The sequence below is a fragment of the Microcebus murinus genome, chromosome 1 (assembly GCF_040939455.1).
Source record: "Microcebus murinus isolate Inina chromosome 1, M.murinus_Inina_mat1.0, whole genome shotgun sequence".
NCBI lineage: Eukaryota > Metazoa > Chordata > Mammalia > Primates > Cheirogaleidae > Microcebus > Microcebus murinus.
Window position 1 is genome coordinate 122201165 of NC_134104.1, and position 17816 is coordinate 122218980.

At 40.2% G+C, this 17816-nt stretch overlaps 1 protein-coding gene across 7 annotated transcripts; it reads right to left on the reverse strand.

Moving 5' to 3' along the window:
* Positions 1-605: 605 nt before the first annotated feature.
* CDV3 (CDV3 homolog) lies at positions 606-17516 on the reverse strand. 7 transcript variants are annotated; one of them, XM_012766843.2, is made up of 6 exons: positions 16891-17515; positions 16075-16151; positions 8362-8507; positions 4033-4192; positions 2794-2843; positions 606-2382 (listed from the first exon to the last, which is right to left on the reverse strand). In XM_012766843.2, exons 1-6 carry the CDS (start codon positions 17128-17130, stop codon positions 2366-2368), a joined length of 690 nt encoding a protein of 229 aa, XP_012622297.1. In that variant the 5' UTR covers positions 17131-17515; the 3' UTR covers positions 606-2365. The 7 variants fall into 7 exon arrangements, with proteins under 7 accessions (XP_012622297.1, XP_012622295.1, XP_012622300.1 ...); XM_012766841.2 differs by having other exon boundaries at positions 606-2843; positions 16891-17516; XM_012766846.2 differs by lacking the exon at positions 2794-2843 and having other exon boundaries at positions 16891-17512.
* Between the last annotated feature and the right edge of the window lie 300 nt (positions 17517-17816).

The window sequence follows — 17816 nt, forward strand, 5'->3', positions numbered from 1 at the left end:
AAAAGGTGATTTTTATTTAAAAGAAAGGTTTAAAAAAACTATGGAAGAAATTAAATGAGGGAAGATAGGGAGTATAAATTTCTATATGTGTATGTTCTACTATAAATAATTCTAACAAAAACAAAAAACTTCAAGCACAAAGAATATTCAAATAGTAAATTGTGAACATTAAACATTTAAACTCCATTACCAAAAGTGACTTGAAGTATACTTTCACTAGTTTAGAAATGAAGCGACTATAATCCAAACTAAATCCTTAAATTTAAAATTACTGCTCTTTTGGGAAATGTGAAGTTTCTCAAGGGACAAAGCCCCAAATCTGGTCTACAGAATAAAAATCTTAGATTGCCTTGCCATAGTTTAAGGTAGTAAAATTTAATATAGTAACCAGAACAAAAGTATATTTCAATAATTTTTTAAAGATGAAGAGTGTTTATCAGTTTGCAGCCACGTTTCCCCCAACATTCCAAGTGCCCTACACACATCTTAAACACAAAGAACATTCCTGAGTTGAGAGCATCATCATCTTCCCACAGTAAAAGAGGCATGACATCAACTCATCATGTACAAAGATAAGATTTAATAAAAACCATTAAACTCCAAAATCCATATATTTACTTTTTATTGAATTTGTTAATGTTACAGAGTTCTTGCACTGCCAAACCATGCCTGAGAATTCAAAGAAAGAAATGGTACAATGGACAGCCTCATCCACCCATCATACAGTATATTAAAACTTGATTCATGTACATTTTGATATTTTCACAATCTTTTAAAAAGTTGTAACAAGTGTTGGAATTTAAATCTGCTTGCTGCAGGTCTTCAGATTTCTAGTACAGTATGCTATTAAACACCTCCATATATTCACCTTAGTTCGTTCCTCGGTAACATAACCCCAACAAAATTTTGCTGGAAAAAAAGGCATACTTTTCAGGGAAAACATGTGGCTCATGGTCCAAGAGATTATTTACTAAGGTTTTGGTTCCCAAATGAAGTCTTCAGTTTAACCAAGAATCCCGTTTCTTGTTTAATCATCCAACCTCCCATTGGCTGGCTCAGTTACTTCCACCCAAATACATCAGAAGGCATCCTGCCCACCACCTCCAATAATGCCAACATTATTGCAAAAATGTGGCTGGCAGATCCTGTCAGGAGATACTGTAACCTCCTAGAAGTCAATTCCTGCACTGACACGTCCATCAAGATGGAACTTGCTACAGGAAAATAGCCCCACATCAGGATAGTTTCACTTGCCCATTTGCTTGACTCTTGCCAGTAGCAAGTCTGCAACTCCTGCATTTGGCAAAGGGATTTATTATAGAGAAACCCAGACTCCATCAAGTGGTTACATACCACTCTGAAATATTTCTGTTGAACCAAGAGAGAACTAAGAAACTGCCACCTGTCTTTTACCCTGACTCCAAATGAACAACATAAAGACACACCAAAAGGTTGATAAAAGAGCTAGCTAGGACAATCGTTGCATATACAGAACTTCTAATCCCTTAAATTTGGGCACAAGTATATATGGAATTCCTAAAGATCATGCATGATCCCTTTACCTTTTATGGGTTTTAGCTGAGGTTTTTTGCTTACATTGCTTTGAATTTGTAAGGACAATTCAGTGAATCCCTTAGCCTGAGCAGAAACCACTCTTTCCACTGCAGTTTACTACACATCTTAGACCTGATTAGAGGAGGCTTTAGCAGCACCTGAAGTAGAGCCTCTGGCATCCACTGCCCTTTACATCAAAGGCTATTTGGTTCTACTCTCGGGATTGGCAAATTCACAAGACATTTCACAATTCTAATGCATACTTCAGGTTACTTAACCAAGCAATATGCTCTGTCGAAGAACTTATTTCAAGTCAAAGCAAAAAAGGCCTTAATGTGGAACAAAGAAAAAAAGCATTATCCAAATAAAAAATTACTAAGAGAAACAAGATTATTCTCTCCCCCATCCCCTTTGCCACTTGGAGGACCCAAGTTTGGTTGAATTTAATTTGTGGTTACCTCAGAACACAACTAAAAGTTTAAATTACAAATCACAGCCCTACACAGATGATCTGAACACATCAGTTCTCTTGAGATAAGCGTGTTCCAGGAAGTCTAATATAGCCACAGCCTACTAGAGAGTATTCCTTAAGGGTGGGGCACGGGACAGGTTAATTAAGGTCACTTAAATCTTCATCTTTTACAGCAGATCAGAACCCAGATGGCTGACTTTCTGCAGGATTTCTGACAGGAATCCAGTAGAGCTGGTTTCAAGGTTCACGTCGACAATTAATAGCTGTAACCTTCTTATCCAGAAGTTGTGATCCACATGAAGTCCACAATGAGTGCAGCAAATCTGAGGTAGTCAACCCTTACGAAGGCTCAGTATCTGAACATAAAAAGATTTTGAAATGACCACTGGCTGCAGGTTTTGGTTTTTTGTATTTGCAGAGTAATTATGAAAGAACACTGTGGAATCTAGTTCGCACATTTATATAACAATGAAAATTCCTCTAAATCCAATATACATAAAGAGCAGCTGTGACACTTTAAACTTCCATAGTGCAATAGGGCCGGTCCCTTAAATCAAGTGGTCTGCATCAGTTGCTGTAGATCCAGCAGAGATCAGATGATGAATGGCTGTTCATGGTGGTTAGCTGTGGTCTAGATACCTTAGAAGGGTTAGCAAAGACCATTCCTTAATTGTACTGTGTGTGGCTGCTTTTCTGATTTTCAAGTGCAGCATACTGGTTGTCTAGCTGAAGTTTAAGTGCCTGGTTTTTTGAAACCTCATCCCTACCTCTATTTTTGTGTCTTACTACTTCAAAGCTCTTCTCCATTTCTTTATCCCTAAGGGAAAAGAAATGTAATCAGTAAATATTTCTTCTTCACTAGGGTTTTTGAAAATATTCTTCCTTGAATTAAAAAAAAAAAGCCACCACTTGGAAGAATCTTGGGGAGGGACAAGAGGGGAGAACTGGTATATAAAATCCTTACCAAACCATTTTTAAGGCTTCAATTGAACAGAAAACACAAGACATTGTACTGAAGTTCCATGGTCCTATTTTCTACTGAACAGTTTTTAATGAAGACAATTGTTCAGTTAAAAAGTGTGTAATGGCATTCTTCCTAAGACTCACTTTTTACTTTTAGCAAATAGATAATACATCTCTTTCTTTATGAATAAGTAATGGTAACAATTTTCTCATTCAAGTAAGCTCTACTCATTATTCAGTAATTTCTCCTCACTTCTATTTTATGGGAGTGGACCTGATTAGATCAGGTAAAGAAAGATGAGTGTGGTGAGTCAACTCCCCTCCCAGACGTAGGTCCCTTACACATTTTGTAGGACAGACCAGAGGAGTAAGTCCAAGTGGAGGTTTAAATTCAAGCCAGCTGTGCTCTCAAAGTGGCGAAAAGACTGAAATTAACTCTAAAAGCCACCCCAAAAAAACATTTCCATCTGATGTCATTTACATTTCTTCCCATTTTATTTACTTTTTAAAATTCATGTCCCTAAATAAGATGTAGATGTGCCATATGTGGTCATTTAACTCCAGGTAGCATTCATTTTAAGTACCTGCTGAAATAAGATTATTTTAATATTAGATTTATAAATGCCAACATCTTTCATCTGTTCACAATAACTGGGAATACAATGAAATACCACTTTTACATTTCTAGTTTCTGTATTTTAAGGAGCAGCAGCCACTACTAAAGTACTTGCAAATAATTTTAACTAAATAAGACTTGTCATTGCTATAAAACATGAACTGGGGATAGGAGAAACTTTTGCACACAGCAGACTAAGTCTGCAGAGCTCGCTCCCCTCACTCATTCCAGGGCTTTTATTAATGCCTCTCTCCTCCCTCCAGGGCACATATTAAGTCCCATGCTAGTTCTCAGCTGCCTGTCAGCTGCAGCCTGGGCTTTGCCAATTAGGAGTAATCCTCCCCCCCAGGTAAGATTTTATAGCCCTTTTGCCCACACCTTGGCCAATGAATAGAGGTCCCAAATAAAATGCAATCATAGTACTTACTTCCGGCTTTCTACATGCTTGGCAGTTGACTGAAGGGATGGGAACTGTGTATCGCTGTATATTTCTGGTGGTCCTTGTGGTGTTTTTCTTGTTGTGGTTAACCTGGCCCCAGGAGGCCTATACACACCACTAGTCATTGCTGGTTCTGGGGTTTCTGTAACTAATATTTTATAACAGTTTAGACAAACTATTCAAATGCTGGGCATTTAAAATAAGCTATTCCTGCATTCTTGATCATCTAGCAATTACAGAAAAAGCCAATACCTGATGTAAGAAGGGTCTCTGGGTCAAATAACAAAAGGAAAGTTTTTAGAGATAATGTCCCAAAGTAGAAACATTCTATTTTCCTAAGATAGTGTTCTAACCCCTCCTCCATGAACATTGTTAATAATCTATGTGAATGAGTACTGTAAGCCTCGCTATTAGAAGTGGGAAAGAATCTGTTGGAACTGAACAACACGGCTCATCAGGGGCTGCCTTTCAGAATGTGACCACGTTAGTCCTCAGTTTACTTACCGGTAAATATGGATAATGATAATGACTTCTTTATCTGGCTGGTTAAATAAGATGCCATGTGTAAAGAACTCGTTTAATAAAAGTAGTTAAAATTTTTCTTTCTTTTAGAGATAAGGTCTTGTTATCACCCAGGCTGGAGTGCAGTTGCAAGATCATAGCTCACTACAGCCTCAAACTCTGGGCTCAAGCTGATCCTCCTGTCTTGGCATCCTAAGTAGCTACATAAGTACAAGTGTGTGCCACTGTACTTGACCAATTTATTTTTTGTAGAGATGGAGTCTCACTAGGTTGCCCAGGCTGGTCTCAAACTCCTGGCCTCAAGCTACGCTCCTGACTCAGCCTTCCAAAATGCTGGGATTACTTGCATGAGCCACTGTGCCTACCTTTATTTAAATATTCTAAAGATTAAAAAAATTAAAAATAACTAATTTCACTGTCTTCTATATAATAATAATAACTTATTTCACTGTCTTCTACATCATTGGTGGATTTTACGACTATTTACTTAGAAAATATGGATAAAACAGGAAAAAAAAATGAAGCAGCTCAGCAGCCCAAAGTCTTCCCTCGTGGCTAATATTTTGGACACACAGCTCCCCTTCCAGTTTTTTCCTATCTTTCTTTTTTCTGTCCTCAATATAGATTCAAATAGTGTTATATACATGTTTTCCACTTATCAAATGTCATTTCAAATAAACATCTATTTAAACATTTGCCAACTGAAATAAGACAGCCACTTCAACACTGTTTTTGTATAGTTTTTGATTATATGAGGGAAAGCTTATATGTGCATTCATTATTTACTCAGCACCTGAACTACATACTGTGGATATAATTAACAAAACAGAAACCCCTGTCTTCATGAATCTTGTATTCTAGCCACTAGCCATACCTTTATTTAAAATGAGTAGGATGAAATAAAATTTAAAATTTAGTTTCTTGATCACAGTAGCTACATTTTAAGTACTCAATTACCACATGTGGCTGGCTAGTGGTTACTGTACCAGGCAGTGCTCTTCCATCATCACAGAAAGTTCTACTAGACAGTGGTATTCCAGAGAGAGGAAACAAAATAAGTAAAAACAGAGAGGAGCTATAGCAGCAAAAATTAAAGTAGGGAAGAGTTTGTAAAGAGAGTACAAAATGGATAGGGTGTAGGCTGTTATTTTAAATAAGTGGTAAGGTCTCAGTGATGAGGTAAAAATTGAGCAAAGACAGGAAAACAGAAAGCTAGAGTTGGCAAACAAACTGAATCTGGCCCAACAATTGATTTTATAAATAAAGTTTTAATGGAACATAGATATGCTCACTGGTGTATCATATATAGCTGCTTTTATGCTACAACAGCAGAGCTGAGCAATTATAACAGAGACTGCATGGCCCTCAAAGCCTAAATTATTTTCTATCTGGCCCTTAATAGCAAGTCTGCAGATACCTGATATTACATAAAGCAGAGGATTCCAAGCTGAAGACATCAGCATGAAGAGCATGCAGTAGCAGTGTGCCTTGTATGTTCAAGAAGCAGCGTGAGTGAGGATCAAGTTAACAATAAAGTCAGAAAAAGGGAGAACTGGCTGGGCGAGGTGGCTCACCCCTGAAAGCCTAGCACTCTGGGAGGTTGAGGCGGGGAGATAGTTTAAGGTCAGGAGTTCAAAACCAGCCTGAGCAAGAGTGAGACCCCCTCTCTAAAAAAAAAAAAAAAAAAAGAAAAGAAAGAAAGAAATTGGCCAATTAAAAATATATACAAAAAATTAGCCAGGTGTGGTGATGCATGCCTGTAGTCTCAGCTACTTGGGAGGCTGAGGCAGCAGGATTGCTTGAGCCCAGGAGTTTGAGGTTGCTATGAGCTAGGCTAATGCCACAGCACTCTAGCCTGGGTAACAGACTGAGATTCTGTCTCAGAAAAAAAAAAGAAAGAAAGAAATTAGCTGAATATGGTGTGTGCCTATAGTCCTAGCTACTCAGGAAGCTGAGGCAGTAGGATTGCTTGAGCCCAGGAGTTTTAGATTGTAGTGAGCTACGATGATACCACTGCACTCCACCCAGGGTGACAGAGTGAGACTCTTGTCTCAAAAAAGAAAAAAAGGGGGGGGGGAATCACAAGGCAAATGTGCAAGGTCTTCTAAATCACTGAGAACTTTAGCTTTTATTATGAACTACAAGGGTAGACACTAGAGTATGTGACCAGCACAATGACATGCTCTGACACATTTTAAAAGGATCACCAACTCTAGCTGCTATGCTGGGAACAGAGCATATGTGTGGGTGGGATGATGCGATGAGGGTAGAAGCAGGCAGACCAGGTAAGAGGCTACCTCCATAATCCACAAGAAATAATGATAGTTCAAACCAGGGTGGTAGCAGTAGACTTGGTGAAAAATAGTCAAGACAGACTGAATTTATTGTGCAAATAAAAGCAGAAAGAATCTACTAACGGATTTGATTTAGGTGTGGAGCAAGAGAAACGTGTCAAGATGACTCCAAAACTGTGGTCTAAGTGACTGAAACAATAACACGGAGATGAGAAAGGCTGTAGGGTGGAACAGATTTGTGAAGGGTGAAAATTAGTTCAACTTTAGACATGATGAGTTTAAGATGCTGGGTAGACAATTAAGATAAGAGATCCAAGCTGAAGATGGAAACACAAGAGTCATTGGCATATAAAAGAGACTGCCAAGGGAGTGAGAACAGACAGCAGAGAAGCTAAGACTGAGCCCAGGAGCAGACCAGCATTTAGAGGCAGAGGAGATACCAGCAAAGACTAGGAAACAACCAACAAAGGAAGACAATGAATGTGGTGTCCTGGAAGCCGAGAAGAATGTGTTTTGAGGGGGTGATTAACTGTGCCAAATGTTGCTGATAGGTCAAGTCAGATGAGGACTGAGACTTGGGGGTTGGATTTAGCAATGTAGAGGGGTTATTAGGGACCACTGACAGAACAGTTAAAAAGTTAAACAAATATATATACCTAGCAAAAAGCTAGAATGGATGCAAAAATGTTAACATGTAGTAGTAATCTATGATCTCTGGATAGCAAGATTTGGGATGATCTGTCTTTATATTATTCAATAAAATAAGAGGTATATAACTATTTTAAAGCTGTGGCTTTTCAAGCTTTCTTTTTCATTATTATCTTCTAAGGAGCCCTTTGAGACATCTTTTCCCTAAATTTCAACTCTATGAAATTTTAAAACCACAGATATACATCTGTTTATGTACTTTGCTTCTTTGGTGTGCCACAAGCTACTGTTGAGATCTAAGATTTCTTCACCTCCAAAGAACCACCAACTTTCTTTCACCCTTGAGAAGGATAACATCAGCCCTGCTGAGAATTCATGCTTCAAGATGTAGGAACAAAATAAGGAATGGGGAAAAAAGACAAGCATAAGTGAAACACAAGGGGGTCCAATATTCCTTACTCAGCTGTCAAAAACCTTTAGGGAACTGCCTCTCCTATGAAAACGTTTGGAATTAAACCCACTACTAAATATCCTGAATGAGGCTTACCTTGAATTCTAGTAAATGAAAGTCTTTTCCTTACCTATTTCCCCACTAGCCAGGAGTTAATATTTAGGGAGGAAAACTGGAATAAATGCTTAAATATTTAACTAGTTTATAAATTTTATACTTAATTGACTAGTCTATCTATAAATTTATCCCATAAATTTTAGCACCATACAGAACAAAAGTATGTCTATTAACTTCCAGATTCCTTTTATTTAGGATTTGAAAGTCTTTATAGTTGAAAGATGACCACACATTAAAATTATACATGAATTAGACATCTTTCTGAAACTGAAATAGCAAGATTACCAATTACTGGAGCAGGAGGTGCTTGTACCGGGGCTGTTTTATTCCAGGGACCTGAAGACTTTTCTATACCACCACCTCCTCCTCCACCTTCTTCCCAGTTATCACCTGGATCTTCTCTCTTTTCATTATCTTCTTCTTCCTTTTCGCTATAGGACAAGCAAACAAGTTAATTCAATTAAAGATTCACCAAGGAAACTGTCAGTCCAAATCCTTAATCCTTATGTGTGTGACCCAGCAGAAGTTACTTAACTTCTTAGAAACCTAAATGCCTCACCTTTTTTTTTTGAGACAGAGTCATGCTTTGTTGCCCAGGCTAGATTGAGTGCCATGGCATCAGCCTAGCTCACAGCAACCTCAAACTCCTGGGCTCAAGCGATCCTCCTGCCTCAACCTCCCGAGTAGCTGGGACTACAGGCATGCGCCACCATGCCCGGCTAATTTTTTCTATATATTTTTAGTTGGCCAATTCATTCCTTTTTATTTATAGTAGAGGCAGGGTCTCACTCTTGCTCAGGCTGGTTTTGAACTGCTGACCTCAAGCAATCCACCCGCCTGGGCCTCCCAGAGTGCTAGGATTACAGGCGTGAGCCACCTCGCTGGCCAAAATGCCTCACTTCTTGGGGAAAAAGGGGGGGGGGTCGGGTAGGGGCAGAGAAATAGAGAATTTTACTTATCTTATACATTGGGACTTATACTTGATTTCATGTGAAAAAAGGATTTCTTTGCTTAAAAAGGTGAAGAAAACCACTAAGTCTGATAGTCTCTCCTTCCTTTTTTGCAAACCACCTCATACTATGACTCAAGAAAATTTAGAAATATTTAAAATACTGGCATGCCTGTGTGACAGCCTGTATGATTATTTATAGCAGCCCCAATTAAAAGCAGGACCCTAGCTACTGGCTAGGGAAGGAAGAGAGGTTGATGAACCCTGAAATGCAGAGAAAAGAGTGACCTGAAGGATTAAAAGCACAATTACAAGACGTATTTTGGAGCTAAGTGTATAAACAGGCATTTAATGTAAGCATATTTTTAGCAAGCAAATAGGCGGTTTCTGAAAAGTTGTATAATTTTATTTGCAAATCCTTTAGCACATGTAAGAAAATGCTCTCAAATTAGAATTCACAATCCAACAGAAAACAAGTCTGTGTCCAGTTTTTACATAAGTGATACAGATTTCATTAGTTGCCAGTCTCTACTGTCTGGCACAGAGAATATATAGAACTAGCCCCTAACATCAAACATGTATCTGTCACTTGTTTAAAAAAAATTAGAAAATCTAAGAATTCAGTCTTTGGCTTACCAGTTATTATAAATGCAAAAGATATGCAGTGGTAACACACCATCTTAAGACTGCTTATAGTGTGTATTCAATGCCAGTTTTTATTTTTTTATTCTTAAATGTATTTGAGTCAAATCTATTTCTCCAAGATATCTCTCATTATTTCTCTTTGCTGAATTACTTATTACCGTTTTATGTAAACTTTTAAGTCCTAAATTACCAAGTACATTTTACCTTTCCTCTCTACTGCTGGCTTCACAGCAAGGATTTTCAGTATAGTAACTGCTAAATCAAATGTCCTTTTTACAACTCTTTGAACTTGCAGATACACCTAGCAGAGATTACCAAACTTTCCCAGAATTATTTTTCACGACCATGGGGGGTTTTCCTAGGTCTTCAGCTTCTAAATCTCTTTCACCTGTCTACCTTTTCCCACCCCTATTTAAAAACATAGCTGGTCTCCAAATCTCTGTTCCTGGTCCTTCCACTCCTTTAGACATTTTCTCCTCTTCTGACCCACAATCATGGCCATAAAAATGTACAGATGACCCCAGATGACTCTCTTAACTGTGTGACCTTGGGAACATCACAGCCTCTCTTGGCTTCTGCTAAAGTACATTTAAGGATGCCTCATGTCCATTTCTATTTAAAAAAAGACACGTCCTGATTAAAGTTCTTGACCAGTTTGACGGTCTTCTTTAAAGATACTTTAACAATTTTTCAAAAATAATGGCAGTATCATATGAATTAACCACCTACCAGAGGTGATTCAGAATTTACAGGATAGGGTGACAATTAGAAAGAGGAAAGGGTAACAGATTTATGTTTGACCTGCATTTATAGCAAGGTTTTACTGAAGACTGTATATGAGAGAAAAAAAGGCTGGAGAACACATGGCCAAGCCATCCTCAGTGTTCCTTTTGACTAACAACATAATAGAATTCTATGCAGCCATTTAAAATGATGTTAAGCCTATGCTGATATGGAAGTAATATTCATGTCATAAACCAACAACTTACTGAAACAATATTCCTATGTACCTAATATAAATAGAAAGACATCTATAACAATTTTTTTAATGTTACAAGGAATAGTTTTGGGTACAAGAATGCATGACTTTATTTCTTTCATGTAGCAAGCAGTTAGGAGCAGATCCTAAAGCCCGAATGCCTGGTTCAAATCCAGGCTCTGCCATTTACTAGCCAGGAGACTGAGTATGACACTTAGCTTCTCTATGCCTCAGTTTCTTCCTATGTAAAATGGAGCTAACAACCTCATTTTATGAAGATTAAATGATATACTATTAGAACAGTGCCTGGCACATAGTAAACACTGTTTGCTATGATATGCTTTTTATTATTCATTTGAATTTTTGTACAAGTAGCAATATCACACCTTCATAACACGAAATAGTTTTTACTTGAAAATAACAAAAATGATAACATGTTCTTTTAAAATGGATTTTAAAAAATCAATACCAAACAGTATGACCTGGTTTTCTAAAGGTAGCTTATTAAGTTAGATGAATGACCAAGTAAGAATATGAAGGTCATAATTTATCCAGGAGTCTAACCAGTGGTATCAACATCAGAACTGTCCCAAAACAATAAAAAAAAAAAAAAAAAAAAACAATTCTGAAGTGCCAGTGTACTTACATTATAATGGGATTTGCTTGGTTCAAGGGTAAAAGTATGAGTGCTAGTCACTAGCTACAACTGACTAATTAGCAATGTCTCGCAACCCAATCCATGCCAGAGAGGTAGAGTCCTCCACAAGGATTTAAGTGCATTCATGCTGCTTATATACTCTTTTATACTTCCAAGCTGTAATGGCTTTCAATTGGTCATTTACATTTTTAAACAGTTGTTAACTCACCCACGTACTAAATCACAATTTTTCACACACATACTAGACTCTAAAATATATTTTCCCCAAAATTACTTTAATATTTAGTGACTAATATCTAAGCTCCAAAATTATTACTTTGCAATAAACAATCTTCAATTGAAAAGCAAAAAACCAGCCAGGTGTGGTGGCTCACGCCTATAATCCTAGCACTCTGGGAGTGCTGAGCCCTGTTGGAGCTCAGGAGTTTGAGACCAGCCTGAGCAAGAGTGGGACCCCATTTCTACTAAAAAAAATAGAAAGAAATTTGCTGGACAACTAAAAATATATAAATATAAGAAAATTAGCTGGGTATGGTGGTGCATGCCTGTAGTCCCAGCTACTCAGGAGGCTGAGGCAAAAGGATTGCTTGAGCCCAGCCAGGAGTCTGAGGTTGCTGTGAGGTAGGCTGACACTATGGCACTCTAGCCTGGGCAACAGAGTAAGACTCTGTCTCCAAAAAAAAAAAAAAAAAAAAGAAAGAAAGAAAAGCAAAAAACCTTTAATACTGATTACCCCTAAATTAAAGAGATTATAGATAATTCTTATACCTATCTTTCATACCTATGCTTTCAATTTTTTCAAATGTTCTAAAAACAAGCATATTATTTTTCTAATTCATGAAAATAAAACTCCAATGTGGTCTAATAGAATACTAGCAGCATCTGAAGCAAAAGAAGTTTCCTTTACTGTTCAGTGTCTTTCTACCACCTCCTTGCTCTCAGGAAAAAACAAATTCCATTTAACTAGATGGACTATATACGTATAATAAAAAGTACAAGGAAAAAGTTAATATTTTGGTTCAGATTCTGAAATATTAGCTATAGTAAACACTGGACACCATCTAGTCAAGACTGTTGATCCAACAAATGAAGGAACTAAAGCCCATAGATACTTAGAGCCTTGCCTAAAAATGCTACACTACTAAACGCAGGGGAGAAATGTTTTACATATCCTATTACTTTTTCATATTTACATATTCCAGAAAGTGTCAACTCTCCAAATGCCAAAGCCAGAACAAGAAACATGCTGCAGTGACTTCCACAGAAGACAGGCTAAAATTCAGTGTTTGACCTACATATAACATACAGCTTCTTAACAGCTAAATTTTCTCTTTTAAACACTACAATCCTACTGGTAAATTCATCACAATTCAAGGAAGGAAGTGTACATTTTAAAATATGTGTAAGTCCATAATGTACTATTGGTGGGGAAGAGGGAATAATGATACTAGAAAAGGAACATTTACTGAATACTAAGCCAGGCAGCCTAGTACACTTTACACAGTTAAACCTCACAGTAACACTAAAGCAGGGAGGAAACCCATTGTGTATATGAGACTGATGGACATTTAAGTACCTTCCCCAAGGCTACAAAGTAGGAGAGCCAAGACAGTGGGACTCCAGAGCCCATATTCTTTCACATTGCCTCTTATTTAACTTTATCCTCTTGACAGCTATCTTAGAAATTTTCTTCATTTTGAGGTTTGAGAAATTCATTTTCTTTAGCAAAGCTGATCAGGATCACATATCCTGCAACAGATTATATTTATAAAGAACTGAACATTCTTACTCCCTTACCTCAAGGGACATAACATGAGAATTTATGCATCCTAACTTCCCTTCCCCAACACTAGAGGGAAGCAGCTAAAACAAAAACTAGACTTGATTGCACGGAACTGCAGGTGAACATAAAAAAAATTAAGAAAAAAAAAATTCAGACTTGACTGAGCTGCTGGAATGCTGGGCATCTCCATAGGTCCGTCCCTGTCATACCAACCACTGTTAAAACAGTAAAATGGGGAGATAAAAATTGGCCTGATGAGCTATGTCTGGTGGCTTAAAATGTCACTGCACTGCATCCTAAGAATCTTTCCTGACCCCTTCATGGAAGACTGTCCACTGTGCCCCAGAATACCCTATATATCTCTTTGAAATTATCTACTGATGTCTATTAGAGCATGAGTTATTTTTACAACCCGAAAACCTAGCGCACAATATCTGACAGTCATCACACAAATAGTTGCTATAATGACTCCAGCATGGATTCAGGAGTAATTTCTTTTCAAAATACAACTTAACCAGCTCTACCAAGTCAAGTTTAAATACAATAACCCAATTCTTTACTGAAACATGACAGATGCCCATATTGTATAACCTCAAAAATTAAATGAAATCTAACTTTCTTCCAAAAATCCATTTTAAAGATGGGAGAGGGCCTCACGCCCTATCATCAACCAATTATCTAAGCTCCAAGTGTCAGGCTCCTTTGTCGCCATCTCCATGGCTTCCCCATCAAGAACTTGTCTGTCATGACATGACCCTGAATAAGATCTATTAATTTAGGCACATAATTGGGCACATTAAGTACTCTTGGTACTTAAATCGTGAACTGGTTGATAAACATGAGATAGGACCTTAACATGGTATGTTTGTTGCTAGGGAAATTTCCCCCCTTTCAAACGTACACTTATCTTTGATAAAGGCCCAACATGCTAACCTACTACAAGTACTGGTGCCAAGAACTTTAAAACTGCATGCAAAATCTGCAGCTAATGTTCAGTATATGGATAAAGATAAAGCAGATGTAGCAAAGATTGGTGGATCTGAGTGAAGAGCACTGGGAAGAAGAAATATTTTTCAATGTTAGCAGGTCATTGGAAAACCTCTAGGATGGCCACTTAGGAGCAATGACTAGATGCTAAGAATGAAAAAACACACTATAAAAGCTGGTCTACTTCAGGTCAAGCAGATATGAATGCTCATACTAGCTGAGATTTACTTAAGCCCCTGGCAAGGGTAAAGTATTTAACTTATTTAAGAAACCTTTCACTATCTCAGGAGTAGCCGAAATAAAGACTAAAATAACCCTGAATATGAATATGGGATTTACAATCAATAACAAAAAAACCCCCACAAAGATTCTGCTTAAGCATTCTCCATAATTTAACAAAATCAATTTCAAACATTCAGTAAACCTGAAACCTTTTCTCTTCAGAAAGTGTTACTCCTACCCAGTAATTTCAACATGGTGAAATACCATTCTTCCTGTCACTCTAGTTTGTAAGAACACCAGCTAGTCAACAAAGAAAAGGCAGACCAAGAAAAGCCTTATCTTTACAGCAGAACAAGAGCCACACACATGGGTAGTCCCACAACCCCAAATGTAAGAACCTCACATCCCCTCCTCTCCCATTTTATAGGTCAAGACCTGGGAGAAAGAAAAGGGGTATTTTCTAAACTACAGCTTTTCAAAAACATCTAATACATGAAGGAAGCCAACAAGTGGCTGGGAATCAAACTCCAGTCAAATCACTTCTACTGAACACTACTATAAAGGAATCAAGAATGGAAAAGCCACATTTCCTGAAAAGTTTCCCACTATCGATCAGAAGGTTTCACTTTGGTTAAACTCACAAAATGGTGTGCAAACACCTAGGACATTAAGGCCTAGTTGTAATAGGTATTCAACAAATGTCAAAAATAGAAGCCCTGTTCTCAACAATGTAAGAAGCAGAGTGGATAGAAAAATATATATATAAATTAGCCCTGGTTTTTGAAGAAGTTCTAAGGCCATAAACACTGTCATCCAGAAAGACCAAAAGACAGTTTTCAGTTAAGGAAACTATTCCACTGCGCCACGAAGTCACTGACATTGCATACAAAATGCAAACTTCAAAAATGGAAGCAGTTTATTAAGATCCTTTATTTCTTTAAACTGGGAGTAGAGCATTTTTTATCTTAAACCAGAACCACACATTCATCGGTTTTTCCCAACTTTACTAACGCTTCAAAATATGGCATTTATTTAACATCAATCTAAAGTTGAATACCACAGACTGGACTTGACAAAATATGTTCTTGATTCCAAATCCCCTAAACCAATCTAATTTTTAAAAATTACTATGTTTTCTTGAACTTTAAAGATAACACAACTTATATTGTATGGTTCCATTACTATCAAGTTCTAAAGGAAAAAATTAAGCTGTGATATTAGGATAGTGGTTATCTTTGGGGAGGAAGACAGTGATGGTGTTAGGAATACTGGTACTTGTTCTATACTAGTCATGTTCATTTTCTTGACCTGGGTGCTGATTACACAGGTTGATTTCAGTGTGAACACATAAAAATCTGTTCTCTGGAAATATGCTATACTTCAATTACAAAAATATATATTAACTTGCTTATTGGAGAATCTGAAAACATCCACATTATCTTTGAGACAAAAAGAAAAACTAAGTTCAGGCACCAAAATTGGAAGTGACAAAATCTATTTTAGCTGGCTCAAATGAAAAGGCCAAACTAGAACTGAAGTAGGCAAGCTCTCACAGGATTTTAGAGCTAGCAGCTAATTTGATGAGCAAATAGAAGGACTGCCTTCCTGGAGTGAGAAAGAATAGACATAATCCATTAGAGTCCTAATAAGCAAATCTAAAGCACAAGGCTACTGTGATGCTGCTCTGGGACTAAAGGACTGAGAAAAAAAAAAGCAAACTTGTATCCAATACCTAGCCTAAAGGTTACCTAAACACATTTGTAACTAGACCATACCTTATTTGCATTGCCTGAACTCTGAGGCCACTGTAATCAACCTCTTTTTGCTCAAATTCTTTCCATTCATCTTCATCCTGTAAAACAAATACCATTTGATCAATTAAAGCTATTTGTAAACATAAGACTACACAAATAACAGACTATGAAAAGGAGATCAAGTGGCTAAACTAAGTATGGATTCATTTTCTAGCTGAAGCCCTTGCTTGACCCCGAGGAGACTAGACTGGATGGAGGACAAACGTGCTCAGTAGTCTAACATTGTTACTTCCGCCGGGTTCCCGCAGGAGAGCTGTTACTTTAAAGCAACTAGAAAAAGGCGAATGAAAAAGTCAATAGTAATTCCACAACTACATTTCTACCCCAATACTGCCACGAGACTTTTTCTTTTACGGACTTGGAGACCAAGTCATGACAACAGAGTGCCACAAATACGACTGTTAGGAGAAAATTCAGCTCAAACTACCGGGCTTAAGCCAGCACACCAAATTACTCAGAGCAGACGTCACCCGATAAACGCTGTGCCGGGCACTGCAGCCCCAAGCCAAGTGCCCCTTGAGGGTGCTGCCGCCTCAGCCGCGGCTAAAGCCGAGCGCCGCGGGGTGTGGGGGCGGGTCGGGGACGGGTGTCAGGGGGGTCCCGGTGCCGGCCAGCCCGGCCCGACGTGGGAAGCCGACGTCACGTGGCTGCCCCCGCGCCCGCCCGCCGCTGGCCGGCCCCGCGGCCCCTCCCGGACGCCTCCCCAGGCAGGCGGGGGCGGGCACATGGGTGCGAGCGCGCGGCCGGGCCCCGAGTGCCGGCCTGCCGGCCCCTCACCTTCGTCACAGCCTTGGTAGCGGCCCCCGGGCCGGCGGCCCCCGCGCTCGCGGCCCCGCCGTCTCCCGGCCGGGGCCCCGCGCCCGCCCCGCTGCCCGCCGCACCCGCGGCTCCGCTGCTCCCGCCGGCGCTGCCCGCTGCGCCCGCGGCGCTCGCCGCCCGGCTGCTCCGCTCCTTCTTCTTCTTCTTGTCCCTCTTGGCGAAGAAGTTGTCCAGGCTCCGCTCCTCCGTCTCGGCCATTGCCGCGGCCTCCTCGGCCCGGATGGGTGGGGCCGGCGGCGTGCGCGGCCCTCGGGTCTCCGAGCTCTGGGTCGAGGCCGGCTCTGCGCTCACGCTGCCGGGCGCGGCGACGCCTCAGCCCCGCGGGGTCGCCGAGGCGTGTGCGGCGGGGCGTGCGGCTCCCCCCGCGTGCTGGCGAGCGGTGGTACGGTCCGCCCGGGGGGTCGCGCGCCGCTGCCGCCGCCTGAGCCCGCCCGGGATGCCGCTGCTGCCGCGACGGCGGTGCAGGGTCTCACTCGCCTCACAGCCAGAGAGGAAAAGGAACGCGCGGGCCAGAGGTCCGGCGAGAGTGCTTGTCTAGCGGCGGCGCGTGCAGGAAGAAGACGCGCGCGCGCAGGCCCGGAGAGGAGGGGAGAGGGGGTGGGGAGGGGAGGGAGGGGGAGGAGGGAGGGCGGGCCACCAGAAGAGAGAGGCAGCACCCGCGCCTGCGTACTTTGCTCCGCCCGCCGCTGTGGGAGCGCGGAGGGGCGGGCGGCGGGAGGAGATGGAGGCGGAGCTGGCAAAAGAGCCAATCAGGTGTCATGACGGAGCGCTTAGGTGACAATCTGTGCCTCAGACAGGGCGGGACCCCGGCGTGGGGGCGGGGAGAGGAGGGTATATGCAAATAATGACGTGCCTGAAGACTCCGGTTTCCGATTGGCCGACGG